At 33.9% G+C, this 25,270-nt stretch overlaps 2 protein-coding genes across 3 annotated transcripts; one reads left to right on the top strand and one right to left on the bottom strand.

Annotated features, from left to right (window-relative positions):
* The first annotated feature begins 2,524 nt into the window (after positions 1-2,524).
* Positions 2,525-7,914, top strand: LOC105785910 (DEK domain-containing chromatin-associated protein 1). 2 transcript variants are annotated; one of them, XM_012612116.2, is made up of 11 exons: positions 2,525-3,262; positions 3,356-3,389; positions 4,191-4,270; positions 4,345-4,404; positions 4,588-4,698; positions 4,785-4,865; positions 4,966-5,037; positions 6,481-6,979; positions 7,130-7,227; positions 7,313-7,343; positions 7,433-7,914. In XM_012612116.2, exons 1-11 carry the CDS (start codon positions 2,873-2,875, stop codon positions 7,600-7,602), a joined length of 1,626 nt encoding a protein of 541 aa, XP_012467570.2. In that variant the 5' UTR covers positions 2,525-2,872; the 3' UTR covers positions 7,603-7,914. The 2 variants fall into 2 exon arrangements, with proteins under 2 accessions (XP_012467570.2, XP_012467562.2); XM_012612108.2 differs by having other exon boundaries at positions 2,526-3,262; positions 4,585-4,698.
* A 15,640-nt stretch (positions 7,915-23,554) lies between these two features.
* Positions 23,555-24,630, bottom strand: LOC105770385 (auxin-responsive protein SAUR50). Its single transcript, XM_012591565.2, has one exon. The coding sequence runs from the start codon at positions 24,216-24,218 to the stop codon at positions 23,694-23,696; it is 525 nt and encodes a 174-aa protein (XP_012447019.1). The 5' UTR covers positions 24,219-24,630; the 3' UTR covers positions 23,555-23,693.
* Positions 24,631-25,270: the final 640 nt, after the last annotated feature.

Here is a 25,270-nt window from a genome sequence, read left to right on the forward strand (position 1 = left end):
AGAATTAACTCACTTGGTGCAAAATTATGAAAACCAGCTTGAAGAAACCCTTAGGACATTTTTTGGCTGATGAGAGTGCAGAAAAATAAAGAGAAATCTAGATAATTCCACTTTAGTCCTAACTTTTAAAGCAAATTTTGTAATATTTCAATTTTACCCTTATTTCTTCAATTCTCCTGATTTTTCTCAGCGTATGCCGCTCAAAATATCTCCTTTTGGGTTTATTTTCAATTTATATCCCTCCTTATTTCACAATTGAGCTATTTAATCCCTCTAGTAACTTTTACACCTTTTTCAATTTAGTCCTTTTACTTAATTGACTACCCAAACATTAAAATTTTCTAACGAAATTTTAATAGCATATTACTAACACTTCATAAATATTTATAAAAATATTTTTGACTCGGTTTTACGAGATCGAAGTCTTGATATCTTATTTTACCTAATTTCTTCAATAATTTCTTTTTCTAACTAACCGCTTAATCAAGTAAAATTTTTCTATCGATATTTTCATACGATTTTTCCTATCATATCAATATTCATGCAAAAATATTAAAATAAATTTCTCTTAAAATTGGATTTGTGGTTACTGAAACCACTATTCGATAATTTTGAATTTGGGCCATTACACATTTAGATTATCTACAAAAAAAGTAAGTTGTCTTTCTCACAATATAAACTTTATTACAGTGCCACTTATCATCAATTTTAACTTAGACAATTAATGAGCTAATATTTACTTGTCACAATTTCATATTCATACAAAATATGAAAGACAAAAATACAAAATACATAATAGTGAAATATGAAATTAACTTTATTTAAATATTTATTGTTCAAATAAATAGAAAACAATTATATGTTTACTACATTATGGACACATTTTCCAACATGAAAAGATGATCAGTAAGTAATGGACTAAAGAATATGGTTATGGTGTTTTAAAGAAGTAGAGAATAAGGACATGTCTAGATAATTTGTAAGTCAACTTGTTAGTTGAAAGAATTGGTATGAGTAAAAGTGTACTAATCGTCAACAAGCTAGCAGGGTGGCGAATTATGCTACCATAGTGCACTAAAATAGTTAACATGTATACCTTACTCACCTTTTTGAATTCGTCAGTTTTGGGGTGTGACATACCGTTCCAAAATCAATGAATATACATTCATTATTCCTAATTAGTATAATATATTTGATATGCAAAATTAGGAAAATTACATTTTCATCCATAATTCATTTATAAACACAAGAATCATTAATACTTTAAAACCAGATGTTTGGATCGGTTGATCAAACCTTAAGTTTAATGGGAGAGATACTTGCCTAAGTTTATATCAGCAAATTGCAAACTTTATGTTCTTGGTCTTTCAATGTATAATTGCTAGGTGACAATCAATCCTAGGATCAATGACGCCATCCCAAAGAAAAAAAAAGAAGAGATTTAAGGTTGATATACTTTTTAAAGAGCTTCCTCTTTTAGTTGTACTATTATTTAAGCTATGCTTGAGTTGGTGTCATGGGTCAACCGAGTATAAACTCAATTTAAGAAATTACAAAAATATCTTTCATAATCAAAATAAGTTATAATATTTGAGGGTACTTTAGTTTTTTTTATTTAAAAAAACTAATAAAAAATTGCATGCGATTTGAGCTTGTACCATTTGCATTAATAAAACCTTTATTTTACCAGTTAACAAAACCCTTAATTTGATTTGTTTTACATATTTTAATTTTATTATGCATACTTTATTACCCATATCAATTGTATGTAATGATAAAATTGTAACTAAGATTAATGGCCACACTAGGATAAACAATTGTAGTACATTTAATATTATTAATTTAATGTATTCACGTGTTTAAATTTTGTTTTACTCATTATTTTAATATCGTAATATTTTACATGTCATTATTAATTAGTTTCAAACCATAATTTAATTATTTATTATGTGTTATTTTAAACATATATATGTATTATAAGTATGTAATATTCCCACCTATACACATGTGATAGAATTTTTAGTTAAGGATAAAAAGTATGAGGTAAGTTTATGTTTTGGTTACTTAACTTCAAAAAAATTACAAAACGATAAATGAACTATTCAAAGTTTTCATTTAAGTCACAGAGCTACTAAAATCACTGCTGTATGACATTTTCTATTCTCACCACGTGCACCAATTGAAAGATCTTATTCCCTTTCACATTTATAGTTTAATTTTATCTCGACATTGAGTGTTAGATAAACTTGGATCTAATATATGTTTTTCTACTTATCAACATGTATTTATCCACTGTATCGATTATTAAATCATCGCTTGAAGTTTACTAGTTAGACTTAAAAGAAAACTAAATAGATAAATGATTTAAATAAAAAACTTTTGAAAACTCCAACGATAATTTTATAACTTTTTAAAGTTGAGAGATCAAAATATAAACTTAGCATTAATATTTAACTATGGGCTCACAAATGAATGAAACTCAATGCGGTAACGTTTTAAGTTTCAGGTTTTGATTTTTGCTGAAAAAAAAAGGGGAAATCAAAATCCCGCTCAGTCCCAAAAAATGATTTTTGGTTACCCGCTCGTTACTCCCTCTTCTTCCCATCTCCGTCGCGCGCCCTAAATCCCCCAAATAAAACTTTGTACTTAATTCTTTTTCCCTTTTAATCTCAAAATTTGACCCCAGATTTCCCATTTCCAACAACACCAAGTCAATACACCTACACCAATCGCACTTCTTTTTCCTTTTCATTTCACTGCACTGAATTCACTCACCATAGCTACTCCTTTTCTCTCGATCTGTTAGGGTTTCTTTTAATTTTAGGCTTTCAAGGGAACGTACAGTTTCCTTTTAATTTTACTGGTGATTTCAATGGCGACGGAAACCCTAGATGACAAGAAACCGGAGGAAGAGGAGGTGAAAGATAAAGAAAACGAAGAGGGAAGTAAGGAGGTTTTGGAGAAACAAATGGAAGTTGAGGAGAAGGAGAACGAGGAAGAAGAAGAAGAAGAAGAAGAAGAAGAAGATGAGGAAGAGAAGAGGGAGGAGGAAGAAGAAGAGAGTGAAGATGAAGGGACTAAAAAGGTCAAAGGTAGTAGTCGAAAGGGGAGTTCTAGGAAATCTGGTCGAGATTCGGCTGAGAAGAAAGAGCCAGTGACGCCTAGTAGTGACAGGCCTACAAGGGAAAGGAAAGTCGTAGAAAGGTATTCAGCTCCTTCTGTTGCAAGGTCTTCCTCGTCTAAAACTCTGTCAATTGAAAAGGTATGCTTTCTTTTCTGGGGTTAAGGATCTGGTTTCATTCAAGTCATTTTCTTTGTGTTATGATTGTTTTTTGAACTTTGATTTGCTTTTCAGGGTAGGGGTACTCAGCTTAAAGATATTCCCAATGGTATGCGTCTGTTCTCTTGCTTATTTGTTTTTTCCCCTAAGGTTCTACTGTATGTTTTCTTTGAATTTCATGGGATTGGATTGATTGTGATTCTATTTGTATTCAATTCTGGGTCCTTTGAAGTAATGTAGTCTACGTGATAAATTGAGTACTTTCTATTTGTACTCAATTTAGTAATATTTAGTACTTAATAATATTTGAAGCTCATTCTATTTGTTGGTGTTTTAAATGATATGAGTGTTGGTTATTAGTTATGCATTCACTTTTTAGAAAGCAGAACAATTAGTCTCCATAATACCTGTCAATAAAGATGTGAGTAAAGACATCTGAACCAATGCAAATTTGAGGTTAAACTGTTTGGTATGTTGAGTTTGCCTTTCAATAAAGATGTTGAGTTTGAATAAGTGTGATGATAAATACTTGAAATGGTATTGTCCCTGAGTTAAACTATAAAAGCTTATATGTTTTAGTTAAAATAGATAAATGCGAAGACTCTTGAACCCTAGCCTAATCAAAACTTGCTCTCATGAGTTCATATCAATAGTTCATTCTGGATTGTCATGCTTGGTAGGAATTTTATAGGCACTTGATTGGTTGGGAATTTGTAGATGAGATCTATTTGACTACTTTCTAGATTGCCTCTTGAAGTTTTCATCTGATATTTGACTCTCAAGATTCTCTTGGATGATAGACAGATTCGTGTGAAACTTTTTCTTTGAAATAGTATTGTTCATGGTCATTGAACTTTGTTGTTAATGCATGGCCTGCACTATTTATTTCTGATGCCGTAACTTGTTTCAGTGGCTTTCAAGTTGTCAAAGAGAAAAGCTGATGATAATCTGCAGATGCTTCATATAATTCTCTTTGGAAAGAAAGCAAAGGTGATTGAGGGTTATATTGTCTTGTTGTTTCATGATGTGGATTTTATGTACTTACTGTATTTTTCCATTTACAGCCTCACAGTTTGAAGAGAAACATTGGTCAATTTTCAGGCTATGTTTGGGTTGAGAATGAGGTATTTTCTTTGATCTTCTGGAAGTCCCCCCTCTTTTCCCCTGTTGTCTGCCTGCATGGTTCTCTTGTTGCATTTCCATGAAGTAGGCTTTATTGAAGATACATTGCCCATGCTTTACTGCGTATAAGCTGTTTTTCATCAAGTGGAAATTTCTTAATGACCATTGTATTGTCTTTTCAGCAGGAAAAACAAAAAGCAAAAGTAAGGGAAAAAATTGACAAATGTGTTAAAGAAAAATTGGTTGATTTCTGTGATTTGCTGAATATTCCATTTATGAGGACCAGTGTAAGAAAGGTAAGTAAGAAATGTATAAAATGTACCATTTTTTATGCAATAATATTTCTTGCTTCTTTGGGTTTAAGTCATTTCTATTTTTGAAGGAGGAAGTCACTGCCAAATTATTGGAATTTTTGGAATCCCCTCATGCCACTACAGACATTCTTCTTGCTGACAAGGAACAGGTGTAAATGTTATTTCAAAATATTTTGTATGTTATGAAGTTTTTGACATGATTAACTGTCAGTTTTGGGCCAAATGAGATTCTTTTTCTTCTTGTTTCAGAAGGGTAAAAAGCGTAAGGCTACACTAAGCAAAAACATTGGTTCTGCAGAGGCATTGGATACATCAGCCAAGGTTTGTCTTGTTTGGTTTTGGTTCATTTTTAGATATGTATATGTTATCTATTTTATGCATCTATGATAGTTGGATAATGCTTGTATTGCTGTGCCATTTTGTATTTTTTAATTCATTGATTCCATTTTATTTCTGTTCAAGTTTGTTTTTGTTGTGTATAATTTTTACGTCCTTGTCTGTGCCAAGTTTTAAAATTGTTGTGATCAGAGTGATGTTAATTTTTGGCCTTCATTAGCCTAAGAACAAATGATATATGTTTTGGTGCTGAAGTTTTTTTTATTATTTCTAAGGTTCTTTATACTATGTTGGTTGAATGTGTTATAATTTGACTTATCATTCATTAATGATATCTTTAAAATTGATAAATTTTTTGCCAATAAGAATAGGGTTTTAGAATTGTCAATTTGTTTTTTTTTTTTGTAAGGGTTAGTAATTAGTCTTGGCTGATCTAAGTTTATGTTCTCAAGACATCCTTGCATCTCCATTTAATTGGTTTTGTCAAACCTTACTCAATGGCCGCTGTGTTTGTATTGTCTGTTTTTAGATTTCTTTGATTTGTATTGTTAATATAGATATTACCTCATTGTTATTTGTTCATTCAAGTTTCTCAAAATATTTGGTGTGGTTTTTCTCATTCCTTATTGGTCCTTCTATAGTCTTTTTTAGTTGGTTTAGAAATATATTTGGTTTGATTACAGATTTAAGTGATATTACTGATGAATATTTCTGGATTCAGAATAAATTATGTTTCACTTGCCTAGTAATGAATTATCTTACATGGATTGTTGCTTCTTTGTGTTTATGGTGGTACATGACATCCATTATCTTTGTTTTTGGTTATTATTAATTTCTCTGCACCTTTTTGTTTTCCTGAATCTTGTGATTTGTTCATTATCATCTTTGTCATGGTTCATGACTTCATGGTGAGCTTTTCACTTTGATAAGGTTAGCTATGTTGATTGCACTTGCATGAGTTTTTGTGCTTGTATGTTTATTAGACAAGAATGCTTAATTTTTTTTTTCTTTTATATGGAGGGTTTAAACATTGTATCTGTGTGACTATGTTCATAGGTTTTGATGTGTCTAACATTGGTACGTTAGGAAAGCTGATCATCATTTTGATGATTTTCCTCTATCCTAATTACCTTTTTAATCAATTTGGTTTTAGTAATTTTAGTTTGCTAGATTTTCTCTCTTGAAGGAACCAAAGTTTATACATGTTTTTGTTTAGGTAAAGCTGGGCTTGTCGGTTCACATATTTTCTTTCTAAATCTCAAATAAGGATGTGCTGCAGGAATCTAGCTGGGAATTGCTGCTGGAGAATGATAACTTTTCTCTGATTATATATTTTTGCTTGTCTCTGCCCTATTTTTAATCCCCGGCATTTGTTGGTGGCCAAGAGTGCTTGATGCTTGCTATTTTGTTTTCAATTTCTCTCTACAGAAGCGACAAAAAACACCCCAAGGTGGAGAAAAGCGCAAGCGTTCATCCAAAGCTGAGGAGGAGGAGGAGGAAGATGATGATAAAGTTGAATCCCCTGTTACTAGAGATGATTCTCATGAAGATGATGCTGACACTGCACCAAAAGAAGTGAATGATGATGAGGAGACTAAATCAGAGGAGGAAGAAGAACCCAAGAAGTCAAGAAAAAAGGGCACTTCAAAAAAGGTTGCAACAGAGAGTCTGGAGTCAAAAAGCAAAGATAAATCCGAATCTGGAAAGAATCTCACCCCTGCAAAATCTAGCAAAAACTCTTCTGGATCAACTTCAAAACAAGATGCTAGTGATGGTGGTGGGACTTCTGGCTCTAAATCAAAGGGTTCTGCATCAAAGAAGCCTAAGGTTGAAAAGGAAAACTCTAAGGATGGATCCACCAAAGAGAAGCTTGCAGTCAAGAAGCAAACAAATAAGTCATCAGCAAAGGTTTCTGCTAAATCACAAGGTAGATTTCACTAGCTATACTGTTTCTGTTATGCTGGTGTATGGAGTTTTTTTCTGCGGGGGTATTCTTAAAAGAAAAAGGAATATTTGAAGTGGTTTTTGAGTTTATTGATTTTTTTGTTCGACATCCATTGTGTTTATGTTGTGACAGGTAAAAGCAAAAGTGGCAAGAAACCTAAACCTGAGCCTAGTAGGGAAGAGATTCATGAAGTTGTCGTAGATATTCTAAAAAAAGTGGACTTCAACACTGTAAGTGTTATCTTTATCTGTTTAATTCTTAGATGAAATGATTAAATTCAGGATATTAGTGCTAAAGTTTTCTTGTCTGATGCAGGCAACATTATCTGATATCCTTAGGCAACTAGGTATGTTTTACCTTTAGTCATTAAAAGTATTTAAGTTACAATATTGATACTTAGACTCTTAACTAATTATAAGATTTTGATAATCTCAGGTACACACTTTGACCTGGATTTGATGCACAGAAAAGCCGAGGTGAAGGATATCATTACAGATGTGATAAATAACATGTCTGATGAGGATGAGGAAGGGGATGAAAGTGAGGAGAATGCCGATACAGGTGGGGGTGCTGATAAAGATGGTGATGGAGATGATGATGCCTAGTTCTCACTCGAGGAAATTATATGACCGGTAATTTATCTCTCCCTCTAGGGATTTGATTTGCAATTCTCAATAGAATTATAAAATTGTAGTCATTTTAGATGTTCAATAGGTGGGATTGTAACATATGAGGTAGTTACTCTTTTGTAGTAACTTATTGTAGTATGCTTGTAGCTGAAGTTTCTCATAGTGAACATCATGTTGTTTATTCGGCAGAAGTTTCAAAGATTTGAGTTTTAGAAGAAAGAATGTACTGTAGTCAAAGATGATTATGTTAACATTTTGATCAAACATTATGAAAAGTTCTCTTGTTAATGTTTTTGAACTCAAAAACAATTTAAAATTTGTTTCCATTGATAGGACATTTAAATTTAGTATGATCATTTAAGGTAAGAATGTAAATGAGATGATTAAAAAAGAAGTTGAATTTGACATGGTCATTTTAAAGTTGGAAGAAATTAATATTTGAGTTGAGTAGTTTGTGAGTTTAAGCTTGAAATTACTGCATAACTTTTCATTATTCAAGCTTGGGTCTGATCACAACTTCAATCGAAGATAATTCAAATATAAAATGAGTTCTATTACGTAAGTAATTGAGTTGAGTTTGAATACTTTAGCTTCTACAATCGTACATCAACTTCTCATGGTTTGATCGACTTGATTACAACGGATAAAGACTGGCATAAACCTCTGTTTCTTGCAAGGGTTAATTTGTGTTTTGCCTTCCAATTTCTCCGTTTGTCGGTTTTTATTTTTATTTTTAAAACTTGGTTTGTGCCTTGAACTTGTATTCCTTTGATTAGATTAGTATTATTTTTTCTTTGATACTATTAGTTTGTTTTGTGTTGACATGGTATTATTAGTCAATTTGATGATGTTATGTAGTAGGCTTTTAATATGTCACGTCATAAAAATAAAAATATTTAAAGATATATAAATTAGTAAAAGAAGTATACTTTTTTCACATCAAGAAAGTATTTTTTAAAAAAATTTAAGAATGAACTCAAATAGATGTTTTGGGCAAATTGTTTAGGCTTTTTAGTTCTTTTGTGGAATTTTACAAAGTTCTAATTATTTTATATATTTTGTAAATTTATATTATAATATTTTATATATTTTTCAAAGTATTATATGCTTTTATATATTTTAAATATATATATTTCAAAATAATAATAGCATAAATTGTGAAAAATAGAATTTTTATTAAATTATATTTTTATTTATGTTTGTCTTACAACATATTGAGAAGTTATCATGTGATATCATTAGATTGATTAGTAATGTTATGTTAGTACAAACTAATGGTGTTAATGTAGAGACATTAATACAAATTTAGATACCAATTAAGTTAAAAAATTTAAAATCAACTAGTTAAGAGTGAATAACTTCAAAGGGCAAAATGTATGCAGAGGAAAAAAAAGTTAAACGATGTTGGAAGAAGACTTATTTAAAAGTTAAATTGCTTGTACGTAGTTTTGATTGAAATTTGAAAGAGGTTGAAGAAACATATTAATTTAATGAGTTTGAATAAAAATACAAGTTTATTTTTTAATTGGGTTGATCCGAATTAATTTGATGTAAATAATAATACAAATTTAATGTTTATATTTTATAGGTTAAAGCTAGGCAGTCTCCAAATAAAGAAAAGAAAAGAGGAAAGTTTGGGACTAGGGCCTAAATGTGGTGGTAGGTAAGAGTTAACGATCTTGTTGAGTTTAAGTGTGAAGAAAAGGATTTGTGTAGGGTTTTAAAGTTGGGTAAGCTAAAATCTTAATTGGCATAACGGGTTAAATGGAATTAGAGGGTAAAAGTATTTCTTTACTAACCAACTTGATTCATAGAAATTTTTAAATTATGTTAATATATTTTTTGAGCATAAGAGCAACTAACTCTAGGTTGATTAATTGAAATTTCTTTCTAATTAAAATCCTTATTATCGTATTAACTCATGTTATAAATTTCCTATTAGATTTGACTTTAATTCGGTAGATTTATGTTGTTCATTTTTAGGATTGTATGCAATTCCACCCAATTACGTAAGATTTAATCTTAAAAGGGTTTATTTAATCATCGATTTAAGCATATCAAACATGGATTAATACTTTAGAAATACCAAATAAAAATTAAGCACACATAATTGAGAACAATAAATTAAATATTTATTACGTAAAATAGAAATCAATGACATAATTCATTGTAGGATTCTCTCTCTTTGGTATTTAGAAAATTAGTTCATGCTCGAGAAGAGAAAATTAAAGATACAATATAACTGAAAGAATAAAAGAAACTCATGATAATTTCCTAATAAATCAATTGAGAATATTTAATTTTAATGAAAATTTGTTTCAAAGTCGGCTTTAATGGTATTTTTCGAGTTGTTTCATGAGTATTCTCTGACGATCCTCTCTTATCTTCTTATTTTTGTCGTATGTACGTCTTAGAATGCCCGAAAAATTTATAAATCGTGATTTTTTGTTGTTCAATATGCAATCCCATGAAATCGACACAACCTACCACATGCACTAATATGGCTACACACGGCCTAGACATACTCCCGTGTCCCTACCCCTGTGGCCCTAAATTGATAAACAGTGAGTTACAGGACCAACCACATGGCCTACAACACAACCATGTGGCTCATACGGCCTGGACACACGCCCGTGTGCTTGGCCGTGTGTCATCCACAGCCACAATTTTCGATGACCAAAACTTGTAAAATTTAAGGTTTTCATGATACAAAAATTTAATTATTGCAGATTTTCACGATAAATTCTTAAAATTTCGGGTTGTTACAACTCTATCCCCCTAAAAGACATTTTGACCTCGAAATTTACTTGACTCAAACATATACAGATACTACCATCGGATTGATTCCTCAGGTTCCCATGTGGCTTCCTCAATACCGTGGTTCTGCCATAAAACTTTTACCAGAGGACCTGTTTTCTTCCTCAGTACTTTAACATCACGTTCCGAGATCTAGACTAGTTCCTCCTCAAATGTTAGATTTGGTTGTAACTCTATTTCGTCGATAGGGACAATATGCGATGGATCAGATTGATATCGTCTCAACATTGAGACATGAAACACATCGTGAATTTGTTTTAATTTTTACGATAATTCCTATTGATACACAACAGGTCTGACACGCTTCATAATACCGTAAGGTCTAATAAACCTCGGGCTCAGCTTACCCTTACGTCCAAATCGGATAACCTTTTTCCAAGTTGTTACCTTTATGAACACTTGATCACCTACCAAAAACTTAATATCCTTCCTTTTTAAATCCGCATAAGACTTCTGTTGATCAGAGGCTGCTTTCAGGTGATCACGAATCACTTTCACAGTGCTCTCAGTTTCAGAAACTAGCTTAGGACCCAATATTCGGCGTTCACTTATTTTTGTCCAGCATAATGGAGTACGAAACTTACGACCATACAAAGCCTCGTAGGGTGCCATTTGAATACTAGACTAAAATGTGTTATTGTATGCAAACTTCGTTAACGGTAGATACTCCTCCTAACTACCCCTGAAGCCTATCACACAACCCCGAAGCATATATTTTAGGATCTGAATAAACCACTTCGACTGTCCATTGGTTTGAGGGTGGTACGCAGTACTGAAATTAAGTCAGGTACCTAAGGCATCATGGAGTTTCTTACAGAACTGAGACGTAAATTGCGAATCTCTGTCAGAGATGATCGAGACCGGAATTCCGTATAGTCTCACAATTTCGGCGATATACAGTTTAACTAACTTCTGTAAGGAGTAATCTATTCGGATAGGAATGAAGTGAGTTGATTTGGTCAACTGATCAACGATGGCCCAAACTGGATCCTTCTTAGTGGGGGTTAAAGGCAACCTTGTAACGAAATCCATTGTTACTCGCTCTCATTTCCACTATGAAATTTTAACTAGCTGAAGCAATCCGGAGGGCAACTGGTGTTTGGCCTTAACTTTTTGACACATCAGACAGTGAGACATAAAAATAATTACCTTCGGTTTCAGTCCAGGCCACTAATAGAGCTCTCGGAGATCCTGATACATGTTGTTTCCACTAGGATGCATAGCATAGGGACTACTATGTGCCTCATGAAGGATCGAACGCCTCAACTCTTTATCATTAGGTATACAAATCCGACCATTGAAGCACAACACATTATCACTGTTCAAGCTAAAATCGGTAGTCTCATTCGAATCAAGCATGTTGCAGACGCTGAACTAAGGACTCATCGCTCAACTGTTTAGCTCGAATCGCTCCACCTAAATCGGTTTAACCTATAATTCTGCCAACAATCCTCTATCTTCAACCAAACTCAGACGAGCTAACATTGCTCTCAGATCGGTCATTGCTCTATGGCTAAGGGCATCACCTACCACATTAGTCTTACCCGGGTGGTACTTTATCATGCAATCATAATCTTTAAGTAATTCTACCCATCCGCGCTGCCGAAGATTTATCTCTTTTTGGGTTAACAAATATTTGAGACTCTTGTGATCGGTGTAAATAATACATCTTTCATCATACAAATAATGTCTTCAGATCTTTAGAGCAAACACAACTGCAGCCAGCTCGAGATCGTGAGTAGGGTAGTTACCCTCGTGTGTCTTAAGCTGTCGCGACATGTAAGCGACCACCTTACCGACTTGCATAAGCACACATCCTAACTCGACATGTGAAACATCACTGTATACCATAAATTCCCGACCCAATTTTGGTTGAACTAAAATAGAAGCCTGTGTCAAAATGAACTTGAACTTATCGAAACTAGACTGCTGTGCCTCATACCACACAAACGGAGCACTCTTGCGTAACAGCTTTGTTAAAGGTGAAGCTATCAGGGAAAATCCTTTAACGAACCCTCGGTAATAACCCGCTAAACTTAGAAAACTACGAAGCTCAGCCACATTTTTCGATTGTTTCCACTGAATTATAACTTCTATTTTCTTGGGTTTGACTTGGATCCCTTCCACAATTACCATATGACCCAAAAAGAAACTTTTTGCAACCAAAACTCGCACTTACTAAACTTGGCATACAACTATTTTTCTTGGAGTACTTGAAGTACAATACGAAGGTGATTATTGTGTTCAGTATTAGTTTTAGAGTAGATCAGGATATCATTAATAAAAACCACTACAAATTGATCTAAGTACGCTTGGAGCACCCGATTCATTAAATCCATAAACGCTGTTAGAATATTTGTTAAACCGAAAGGCATTACCAGGAACTCGTAATGTTCGTAACGAGTCATGAAGGTAGTTTTGTACACATCAGTCTCTTTGACCTTGAGCTGATGGTAACCAGAGCGTAGATCGATTTTAGAGAAGACGAATGCTCCTAGAAATTGATCGAACAAGTCATCAATCTTCGGTAACGGGTAGTTATTCTTGGTTGTCAACTTGTTGAACTGTCTATAATCTATGCACATTCTAATCGACCCGTCTTTCTTCTTAATAAATAGCATTGGTGCCCCTTACGGAGACACACTCGGTTGAATAATCCCTTATCAAGGAGTTCTTGAAGTTACGCTTTTAGCTCGATCAGCTCTTTCGGTTCCATACAGTAGGGCGCGATGGACATCGGAGCGATACCTGGTAACAGATCAATTCTAAACTCCACATCTCTATCTAGAAGTACTCCGGGCAATTCCTCGGGAAAGACATTTAAAAACTTCCTTACGTGCAGATATCTCCCACCGAAAGTTTTACGGAAACAGATTCAGATACGTAAGCAAGGTATGCCTTGTACCCCTTTCTAGCTAGCATTTCTACTACCAGAGCGGAGATTACATTAGAGAGGTAATCCTGACGCTCACCAACCATGACCACATCGTCATTATCATTCGATATCAGACTAACTCTCTTGGTTGCACAATCTAGACTGACCCAATATTCAACGAGCCAATCCATTCCCAGAATCAAGTCAAACTCATTAAAGGGTAATTCCATTAAATCAGCTGGAAATACTATACCCTGAAGCTCTAGGGGTATCCGCATGTATACTCTATCAACTCAAATATACTGACCCAAAGGACTAATCACAGAAAACTCTCTAGCAGTATTTTCAGCGGTTAAACCCAAATTTACAGAAACAACACTATCTATGTACGAGTGAGTAGAACTAATATCAATAAGGTCATAATACGAAACAGAATGAATAAAAAAGGTACCTGCAATGACATCAGCATCATCGCTTTCCTCGCGGTATTTCTCTGCATAAATTAGTGTCGGTTGAGGAGCCTCAGTCTGACCTATACCTCTACTCGGTGCTCTCTGTCCTCTCCTAGATCCATTACCACCTCAACTAGTACTATGACATCTGAATGGTTGTTGAACCTCTTTCAGAGGCCGAACAAAATTTGGAGCTGGAGCTTGTGCCATAGCTGGCGCTGGATCTGGTCAACGGGGGCAATCCCTAACTCGATGCTCCACCGACCCACAACGGAAGAACGCTCCTAACTTTCTCCAGCACTTGCCCAGATAACGCTTCCCACAACCATTGCACAGCTGAATCTCAGTCACTACAGCTGGAGTTTTCGCCCTCGGGAGCCTATCAAATCTCACCCGTTTTTTAGGACGCTGACCAAAACCAGAGAGACCCGAATCCCACTTAGTTTTATTCTGATCCTTCTCACGAGCACGCTACTCGTGTTCAGTACGCTTCGCTTCTTCTATTATCTTTGCTTTATCAACTAGGACCACAGAAACCCGCTTCCTCTAAGGAGCTATCAGAACCCGCAGATTATATCTTAGTCCTTTTTCGAACCTCACTCACTTGTCATAGTCAAACGCTACCAAAGTCCATGCATACCTACTCAGTAGTAGAAGCTCGGCTTCATACTTAGCCACAGATTGATTGCCCTGAACTAGGCTCGTAAACTCGCGTCGGTGAGTCTCAACATAACTCGCCCCCCACATGCTTACCGTGGAAGGCATTCTTGAAACAGTTCCAATTCACTTGTTCAGGCTGAGCACATTGTTCAACTGTCAATCACCATTGATAAGCTTCGTCCAGGAGTAGAGACACAACACCCCTCAAGTTTTTGAGTGGGAGTACAGTCAAGGTCTGTCATAATACCCTCGGTAGCCTAGAGCCAATATTTAACACCATTAGACTGGAGTCATTCAGTAACTAACCTTCGGTTTCTTGATCCCGAATGGGTCCCTACGACCCTTTCTAGCGCTCGAATCATGATTTGAAACAGCGCGTCGTCCCCAACCATTGGAGTCTAGGACTCTATCTCAGTAGTGGGAATACCAATAGTCTCACTGGTATCCAGATTGGGCATGCTACCCATAGAGGATGACTCTGCTTGAGCTCCTCCTCGACACCTCTGAATACTACGTCCACGACTACCGCGTGAACTTATTATGACAATCTAGCTATAATGTCAGAGTACACAAATTAGTTTAGACATCCAGCATGACGATTTCACCAGTTCACATCAAAATATTTTACCAACAACAGTTTAGATATCACAATCTTTATAACAGAACAGAAATACTTATAGGGTCAGCGTCAGAGGCTCAACCATCACTAAAGTTTCAGTGTTTCTATATTAATTCAGATACTAAATTATCACTAATTATTTTTCTCATACATTATGAGCCCAAACACAGTCCGAGTGTCGACAAACCTGGCTCTAATACCAGTAAATGTAACACCCTAACCCTGGCCTACACGTTTGGGCCAAGTCTAGAAGGTTACATCAAGAACAGTAAAAACCAAACATGTATAACGCAGTCATAAGGAACCATTCATTACTTAAGATGCATACAACAACCAACTAAGCATGAAGTCTTTCAAAATATCACAATACCACAGACTACCGAAATCCCTGCAAATAGTAATATAAAGAAGGATGAAGGCTTGACCGAGCTCCCGCGGCGTCGACCCGTTTAAGACTGAGAACCACCTGAAATCCAATCAATAAAATAATGAGTTGTGAACTCAGTGCATATAAGAAGTTTGTTCCACTAATGCTTATTTATGAAATAATTAAGAAGTCCAGGTTTCGATTCGATACAAAAGTAATTTCAGTTCAAATTCAGAGCAGATTAGTTACATATATATATAAGTAATTTTAGTTTTGTTTACGATACAGATCAGATTCAGATGCACTATCCCTACCCCATATAGTACACATCGTCTTTAGCTATCTCAACTATCTGTTAAGGATATTCAATGCCCAACCAACTGTGCACACCTTAGAGTGTCCGTCTGAAACTTTTACAGAGGCGCAGCTTAGCTGCTAGATTAAAATGCGACAAAGCGTCAGAATTAGATTTATATGTATTGTAGCTTAGCCACAAATTTAGAACAGATTACTTCCTTCTTCACAATATCCCAACCCATGCAAGTGCAAAGCTCAAGCATCCATATCATGTATTCAGTCATTCTAATTGTTTCACAAATAGATAAGACAGTTCAAGATCAGAATAAGTATCACAGTATACATACACTATGTTATTCACACAACAGTCTCAGAGTATCAGATAGTTCTCATATGATCAAATTCAATCATTCATACATTGATGAGACCAGTATTAGTGTTAAGCAACATTCACGGCCTCAAAAATAGGTTTTGGGCCCCAATAACATGCCACACAGCCTGGTCACACGCTTATGTGCTTTGCTCGTGTGGTTCCGAAGCATAAACAGTGAGTTACACGGCCTGGAAACACGCCCGTGTCCCTACTCGTGTGACTTACACGTCCTAGCTACACACCAGTATCCTTGCACCTGTGACTCACACGGCCTGGTACACACCCGTGTCCCTGGCCGTGTGGTTTTATACCACAAACAGTGAGTTACACAGCCAAAACACACGCCCGTGGCCTTGGCCGTGTGGTCTTACACCACAAATAATAAGTTGCACGACCTAGACATATGCTCGTGTCCGTTGCCTATGTGAACCCTGCACTAATTTGGCCACACACGGCCTAGACACATGCCTGTGTCCTTACCCGTATTGCCCCAAATTAATAAATAGTGAGTTACATGGCCAATCACACGGCTTGGACACACGCCCGTGTGCCTGGCCGTGTGGCGTCGACAGTCACCATTTTCGGTGACCGAAACTTGTAAAATTTAATATTTTCGGTATGCACCTAGAGAGATTTCGAAGTAACAACAACGCAAAAGGTCTTCGAAGCCTAAAATAATCATTCAATAACATAATTAAGCCATTTAATTAGAAAAATTTCCCGACTACGCACTTAATGCCTATGTCGAAAGTTTTACACGAAACCTTCAACAAACTCAAACTCACTGAAACTTCAGCAACAATCACAGAAATTGTCGAGTTGTTGTTCCTTATTACTAATGTTCTTGCCTATTAGGAAACAAATGATCGTTTATCAGAAATTCCCGAAACTCACAAAAAAAGACCCAATTCAACATAAGTCACGAACACGAAAAAAAATCGCGGAACGCTCGCATTGACAATTACTTACCTGATAGCCTTCTGACTAGTGACTAACAATAAGATTTTCATTAATCTCGTATCCCCCATGATTCTGATTAGCAAAATAAAATAAAATAAAACAAAACGAAAGAGAACGAAGAAGAAGATAGAAGCGACGAAGAAGAAAAAAATAAAATTAAAGAAGAAAGAAAACTAACGTTAATTAAATTCCTAACTTCCAAGCATATTTCTAGTATTTGAGAAAAATTTTCCCCTTCTGGACTCGAACACGAGACCTAACAGAATACAAAAAGATGCTTAACTAGTGAATCAACAAGCTCATTCTTGGCACAATTTTACACTGAATTGGAGTTAACCAGATAATACATGATTAATGGTTGATTTTAAAATAACAAAACTTTTAATAATGCAACTTGAACTCCAGACCTTGAGCACAAAAGCAGAGCACAAAACCATAGATATAGAAATCTAATTATTGCAAATTCTCACGATAAATTCTTAAAATTTCTTGGCGTTACAGAAGTATACTAAAATGTCATGTGAACTGTCACGTCAATGGCATTAAAATTTAACAATTCAATCAGTTTTTCCGTAAAAAAACAATTTGACTAAATTTTAAAAATTAAAGATCAAAATGACAAAATGAATAAACGTTAGGGGTTAAATTTATCTTTATACCTTTATTTTTTAGATCCAACTATTACAAATTTGACTAATAGAGTTATCATCCGATGTAAATTTATAATGAAATTAAATATTAATTATTAGATATCCATTATGGCAAACTACTTTATTCTTATTTCGGATTTTACATTTATTCTTTTTACCTCTTATAAATGAAAATATATGTTAATTTTTTATATATGTTAATTGATGGGTTAATAATATCAAAATTTTTGGCGTGTTTTCTCTTTTGAAAAATTATCATTTTTAACTTGATTAATGTGATATACATACATAGATGACATGTTAACATTTAATTAAATTTTAAAATTAATTAGATACGGATATATAAAATTTAATCAAGAATGTGATATATCCGTATTTAATTAATTTTAAAATTTAATTAAATGTTAACATGTCATCTATGTGACGGTATATCACATTAATCAAGTTAAAAATGATAATTTTTTCAAAAGAGAAAACACGCCAAAAATTTTGATATTATTAACCCATCAATTAACATATATAAAAAAATTAGGGTAAACTACATCCATGGTCACTTTTGTTTACCTTAGGATATATTTCAGTCACTTAGGTTTGAAATGTTATATTTTAGTCACTTACGTTATTGTGTTGTAACATTTTAGTCACTGAGCCGTTAATTGTCGTTAATGGTGTAATGGTAAGCTGACGTGGCACGTTAAATCATTATTTCAAACAAAATCTTTAGGTTAAACGTTTTGAGCAATTTAATTTTTTTTATGTTCTTTTAACTTTCTTTTTTTTTTCTTTTTTTTTTCCATTCTCTTCTACTTCTCCCTCTGTTTTTCTACTTTCTTTATTTCTTTTAACATACCAGGAAGTCGAATTGGTAGTGAAAAAAGAAGCATGGTATGGGTTTATGGGTTTTGGTTATAGGCAAATGATGACAGTCGACTTCCTACTTCTTTTTTCATTGCCAATTCGACTTCCTAATATGTTAAAAGAAATGAGAAATGTATGAAAATAGAGGGAGAAACAAAAGAGAATGGAAAAAAAGAGGAAAGTTTAAAGAACATAAAAGAAAAAAAATTAAATTACTTAAAACAATCAATTGTATAATTTAACCTAAAATTTTGTTTGAAATGATGATTTAACGTGCCACGTCAGCTTACCGTTACACCATTAACGACAATTAATGGCTTAGTGACTAAAATGCTACAACATGATAACGTAAATGATTAAAACGTAACATTTCAAACATAAGTGACTAAAACGTAACCTAAGGTAAACAAAAGTGACCATAGGTGTAGTTTACCCAAAAAATTAACATATATTTTCATTTGTAAGAGCAAAACCATTGGCTTCTTTATAAACATGAACAAACACAACATTGTTAATCAATGTAATATACCCAGAAAATTTCACATATAGTCTCCCATTCTTTAACCTTCCTAGGCATTACCCATGTTAATCCCTACCATTGGAAAATCCATGCATAGTATGCGAGCAGTCCTCATCAGCTTGTTTACACTAGACACAAACACTACCAGCATGGTGAACCGGAATCCCTCAGGAAACATTTTGAAGGAATACTATCCTACCCTCAGTGGCATACATATACCCCACAATTTTAATGGCCATCCTTCAATACAAGGCACCTCACCTCTTTCATTAGCACTGTGGTTTGTGGAACATTTTTACATAAATCATCAAACAGCTCCTGCGTCTAAAAAATCTTTGATTCCCGTTAATATCACCCAACACCTTAACACTAGCATCTTTATTCAACGCAAGGGAGAAAAGCCTCTTTGAGGGAAGAGCTACCACACCAAATATCCTTCCAAAATTTAACATATTTTCCCACCACTCTTACCATCCCCTCAAATGAAGAAACATGCAAGATGCCTCATTTAGAGCCTTAGTGTTAGGAATCCACTCGACCTACCCCTTCCTATACTTCTCCTCAATCAGCCTATGCCAAAGTGAATCATGATCAATTCCAAACCTCCACCACCGTTTTCCGAGAAGGGCAACATTCTTAAGAACAAGCTTAGAAATCCCGAGCCTTTGGCTTACACACTGTATTCCAACTAACCTCGGCCATCTTTTTTCTATCGCACAAGAAGTTCCTCCTAATCTGTTCAAGCTTGCCAATAACTCCTTTAGGGGCTTTGAAAACCAAAAAATAATATAAAGACAATGAATTAAGAACTGATTTTATCAAAGCCGCACGACCACCAAATTAAAGATATTTCCTTTGCCACATTATTAAGAATTGATTCCCACATACACATTCTTCTCGGATTGACCCCCAACGGAATCCCCAAGGGAGATCCATCATCGCACAACCAATAATGCTGGCAACCTTCGCTGCTAACAGCTTATCAACCGCAACTGGAAACACCAACTTGAAACATACAAGAAATAACACCCTCTTCTTCAGAAGCTTCAAAAAACACAACAGTATCATCTGCAAATTGCAGATGAGAGATAACCAAGACAGATTCAGCAACCGTAATGCCTCTAAAACCGAAATTCTCCTCCAAACGCCTAAGCATCACATGGAACGATTCGGTAGCAAGTATGAAAAGCAACGGAGATAGCGGATCTCCTTGTCTCAAACCGTTTTGCATTCGAAATTCTTTCGTAGGTCACCTATTAACTAACACCGAAACATAAGCTGTCGAAATACATTCCATTTCTTCCCCAAACCCATCTCCTCCAAAATATTTAAAAGAAAGTTCCACTGAAGCCATTCATACGCCTTCCCAAAATCGATTTTCAACGCGCAACCACCAGGATTCCACTTCGCTTCCTTCATGCTATGCACAACTTCATTTGCCACACAACCCCATCTAAAATATGATAACAATTTGTACGATAACATTAAAAATGTATAAAAATGTCAAAATAAAGTTGAATTAGTAAGAAAATAATATAAATGCTAGTAGCACTGGTTTTAATTTCAATATTTATAATTTTTTATTGTTTTTTAAATGAAAAAACCAAAAATACCTCCTTATAACTCATTTAAAATATGTAAAACTATTTTGATAATTTTTAATTGAATTTATATTGAGTTGACTTGATATATCAACTTAATTATACAAATAATAATATAATTGACCAATGATGCTTTTCATAAAAAAAATTAATGATACATCTGATCATGTCTTAAGGCTGCTCAAATAAATGACTACTGTTGAAACCATTTTTTTTACAAAAGGGGTTGACTTTTTATTTAAAAACGAAAATGAAGTTGCCACCAATCCTTTTTATTTAGGTGTGATCGGATCACCTCATAATTTGATCATTTTAATAAAAATTTAATTTACTAAAACGAAAATTTTTTTGGTCTACAAAATCCAGAAAATGGGTTCTGGAGTCGGTTACGCACGAGGAAGGATTAGCACTCTCAATATGCCCAAAATTGGTACCTAGTTGATTAATTAGTGTCTCAGTGTCGAAAATTGGAAGTTTTGAAGAGATTTAAAATACGATCCTTTGTTAAAATATTGAAAATTTTCGGGAAAAGGGCATATTTCAAATGAATCGAGAACGAGAATTACGTCCCGTAAGTTAAGATACAATGTCTTGAATTCCCAATACGAGAATAAATGCCAAAAAAAATTACTTATTTGAAAGATATTTGATTATCTCGATTTTAGAAAAGACCATATTCCGTAAGTTAGAACACGATCTTTATTAATTCCCGAGATTATTAAAATTTTATGCTTAAAAAAAAGGTTCGTGTATTTAGATTTGTCGAGAAAATCGAAACCCCATGAGTTAGGGTACGACCTTTTCGAATCTCAAAATACGAAGTGTTACTTATTTTCTAATTTTTATATTTTTTACAAATTTGGGTAAAAATGTGTAGTATTTAAATAATACGCGAATGAAATGTCGCATTAATAAATAACAATTATAAAAATAATAAAGACAAGTTACAATAGTCACATAATATATTACTTTTGACCTTAATAAGAATAATCAAAAGATAAATAAAAATAAATAATGCACATAAAAGGACAATACCAACTAAAACAAAACAAACAAACAAAATAAATAAATAAATAAATATATATATATATATATATAATGTAAGAGAAAATGATTTATGAAAATATTGAAAATAAAAGAACCAAATTAAAATACAAACGAAAATTAAAGACATAAGTTGGAATAAAATATGTAAATAAATAAATAATGAAAATCATATAATAATAGTAATAATAATGTACGTCAAGAATAAAATAAACAAAATAAAATAAAAGCATCATTAAATATAAAATACAATAAGAAATAGTAAACTAATAAATTAAATAAATAAAACACAATAAAATTAAAAATTAAATCCTAAGCGTAGATAAAGGGGATTAAAGTGACATTGAAATAAAATTAGGAGTCTAAATCCTAATAAAATAAGCTTTTAAATAAAAAGGGGACTGAAATTATAAATATATAAGTGCAAAAGGACTAAATTGAAATTTAATAAAAAAATCGGAGTAAAAATTGAAAGTAAAAATAAGAGAGAGGGCCCAATTGAAAGGCGCAAATAACTCAGAGGGGGCAAATGAGGAAATATCCCCACCCACTGAAACGCGCTGTTTGCTAGGACCAAATTGAAAGTGAAATAAAATTAGAAGTATAAATTAGAAAATAAAAAAGGACTGGATTAAAACAACTGAAAAGTGCGAAAGGGCTAAATGCGCAAATTGCCCATTAATAGAAAACACGCGGGGTCGGTTCAACGCGCAGGTTGGTGGGTTGTAGAGACCAAAACGACGTCATTTTGGCCTCTAAACCTAAAACTCAAAGCGGCGCCTTTTTGATAAGGGTATTTAAGCCCAATTTTTTTTTATAAACCTCATTTCATCCCCTTTTTACAAAAAAAAAAAAAAAACAAACTCAAAAACAGTCTCCCCTTTTCTCAAAATTTCGAGAAATCGGCCAAGCCTCCAGCACCGAACCACCGTGGCGATCACCGATTGCCGGCGATGTTGCCGCCGTTCGCGGTGGCCGAAAAATCGAAAAGACCTATTTTTTGGGTTTTTCGACTCCAAGACCAAAAAACGCCGATTTTCATCGGAATCGATGGACCTCGGCCTCATGATGGCGCAAAAAAGGTACCTTTTATTCTCTTTCCCTTTTTATTTTCTGCTTTTTCTTCTAAAAACAAATGAGAATGAAAGAAAAAAAAGAAAAAAACAATAAATCCGAATGAAAAAAATGAAGCTACCTTTGAAAATGTATTTGTGTTTGAATTTCTTTGATTTTTTTTTTTTGTATTCAATCTCCTTCTTTTTGTATTCAGAACTAGTGTGCATGTAAAAAAATACAAAGATGAAATTCAGGCTTTTATAGCCGGATTACAAAACTCCTAATTTTTTTTTTGTCGTCTTGCTATTGTCTCGATTGTCGTTTGCGTGTTTATCTTTCTTTGCAGGAGATGGCAGAGGAGCGTCAGACGCATGGGGAAGCGACGGCGGCAGCAAAGTCAGAAGACCTAGGTGCGCGCACCTATGATTAGGGGAATTAGGGTTTTCTGATAATTTTAGGGTATTGGGCTTAGATTTAATTTGGGATATATTTTTTATTTAGTTTTGGGCCCAAGAAAAAATGAGCTATTACAACTACCACTTACTCTTTCAAAACTTTGAACTCAAATGGATTCTATTGAGGTACAACCTTCACCATAAAATCATTTAAAGAAATTGAAATCTTCATCTTATTTTTTATATTCTCTAAATTCTTAACATTCATTTCAAAATTCGTAGCTACTTTTCTACATAAAATTTCAACCTAACATTAATCTTGATTAGCAAAAATCAGCTAACTAATATAATTTCCCATATAGAACTTAACGTAGACTTCAAGTATAAGTTAATTACTATATGCATTAAATTATGAAAATCAATGCACACCACTTTTTCAATTACATTGATGTATGTGAATGCTTGATCATCTTCACATATCCATTCCCCATAAAAGAAAAATCAAATCGTATAATCATTAAGTTTAATAACTATTCAATTTAATCATCGGAGATGAACAAAGAGCCTTATACGAGCCATATCCTTTATTCGTACTTCTTGAACTTAAACGATGACGAGAAGGACTGCACCCAAAGCTACAAACGAAACGAGTACTCATTTCTCCATCATCACCATTATCATCCATCTCTGCCAATACTTTATAAAACAAATCAACATCACAAGGAAGAAGAAGAGGACCTTCACTATTGAACCCATATTCAAGCTCAGCATCTTCAAGCAACATCTTGAACAATGGATGGTTAACCAATTCGGTCTTGATGACGAATCTTTGCCTTTCAGATCCAACGTATACCGAAAAACACCCTTCCGGAGGCACCTTGTTTTTCTTTTTATGATCTTCCATGGATGAGGAAGGAATATGACATGATTTGCTCTTCTTCATCAATGGATTCACCGATGAGTTCTTGCCACTATTGCCAAGAGATTTGCATCTGTCCCAGGCCTTAGCCAACATGTTTTTCTTCAGTTTCAACTTTTCAGCATCCATTCAAGACAAACCCAGATTTTGTTTTTTGATTTTTTGGCTTCTTTTGGGGGGTTGTTTGGCAATATATATATGTAGATATGATTTAGTGGATAATCATCATAAAGCTTGGAAAGTCAGCTCTATTATATATATATACACACACACACACATAACAACGCTGGTAGATTTTGAATATTTAAGAAAGGAGGGCTATGTGAACGACAAAGAAAGGCCACTTCTTTATGCCTTCAACGCCATTGTCTCTTAGTGGAGAAATAAGATAAAATAAATTAATTCAAAACAAGAACTAATAAATAAGAAATAATGAAAAAAAAAAAAGGAAAAAAGGAAAGATGTGTTGGGGGACTTAGTATAGAGAAAAGACAAAAGAGAGTTGTTTGAGGGATGAGTCTTGTTGTTGGTATTGGGTGGTATATATGATGTTGGTTTATAGTTAACACTTGGAGAAGACATTGTATAGTGGGGGTAGGTTAGGTGAATTTTCTTGGAAGTCTTCATTTCACCTTTTGTTTTTGATCTTTTACAATTTGCCCCTCGTTTTCCTTGTTAGGGGAGTGTTTAGAATGGAAATAAAAGAGAAGGATGAATTTGCAACACTATGGTGGCTATAAGATTAGCTGTTTTGAAATTTGGGATTAGATTTAGTTTACTAGTGTACAGTTATTAAGTATATTGTTAGTGAAATGAAAAGTTTAGCAGACTTATTTCGAATATTTGGCATCTTGTCATCCTCTTTTCTTTCTCCCAATCATACAGAAAAGTTTCATAAGTAAGGTTAAAAAGCTAGTATATATTTTTCTTTTGAGAAAATATAACATAGGGACATAACATAATCAAGTCAAGGATGAAATCTAGATGAAGTCTTCTCAACGATATCAATTTTAAAATTCGATTTTGTGTACATAAAAGACCAAAAGTAAAAAGTAAAGATATTGGATGAATATGTTTTTTCCATCACCTAATCATGATGTTGTCCCTATGAAGTGGATTGTTTATATTGACACGTTCTTCTTTGATTCAATAGGAAATTAAACAGTTCCTTAAAAAATTTA

This window comes from Gossypium raimondii, chromosome 7 (assembly GCF_025698545.1).
Source record: "Gossypium raimondii isolate GPD5lz chromosome 7, ASM2569854v1, whole genome shotgun sequence".
Lineage (NCBI taxonomy): Eukaryota > Viridiplantae > Streptophyta > Magnoliopsida > Malvales > Malvaceae > Gossypium > Gossypium raimondii.

Excerpts from the sequence above, each read along its gene's own strand:
- LOC105785910 (XM_012612108.2), top strand. The coding sequence starts at position 2,873 with ATGGCGACGGAAACCCTAGATGACAAGAAACCGGAGGAAGAGGAGGTG. Across the intron at positions 4,699-4,784 it reads TGAGGACCAGTGTAAGAAAG|GAGGAAGTCACTGCCAAATT; the intron begins GTAAGTAAGAAA and ends CTATTTTTGAAG. Across the intron at positions 6,980-7,129 it reads GGTTTCTGCTAAATCACAAG|GTAAAAGCAAAAGTGGCAAG; the intron begins GTAGATTTCACT and ends ATGTTGTGACAG.
- LOC105770385 (XM_012591565.2), bottom strand. The coding sequence starts at position 24,218 with ATGGATGCTGAAAAGTTGAAACTGAAGAAAAACATGTTGGCTAAGGCC.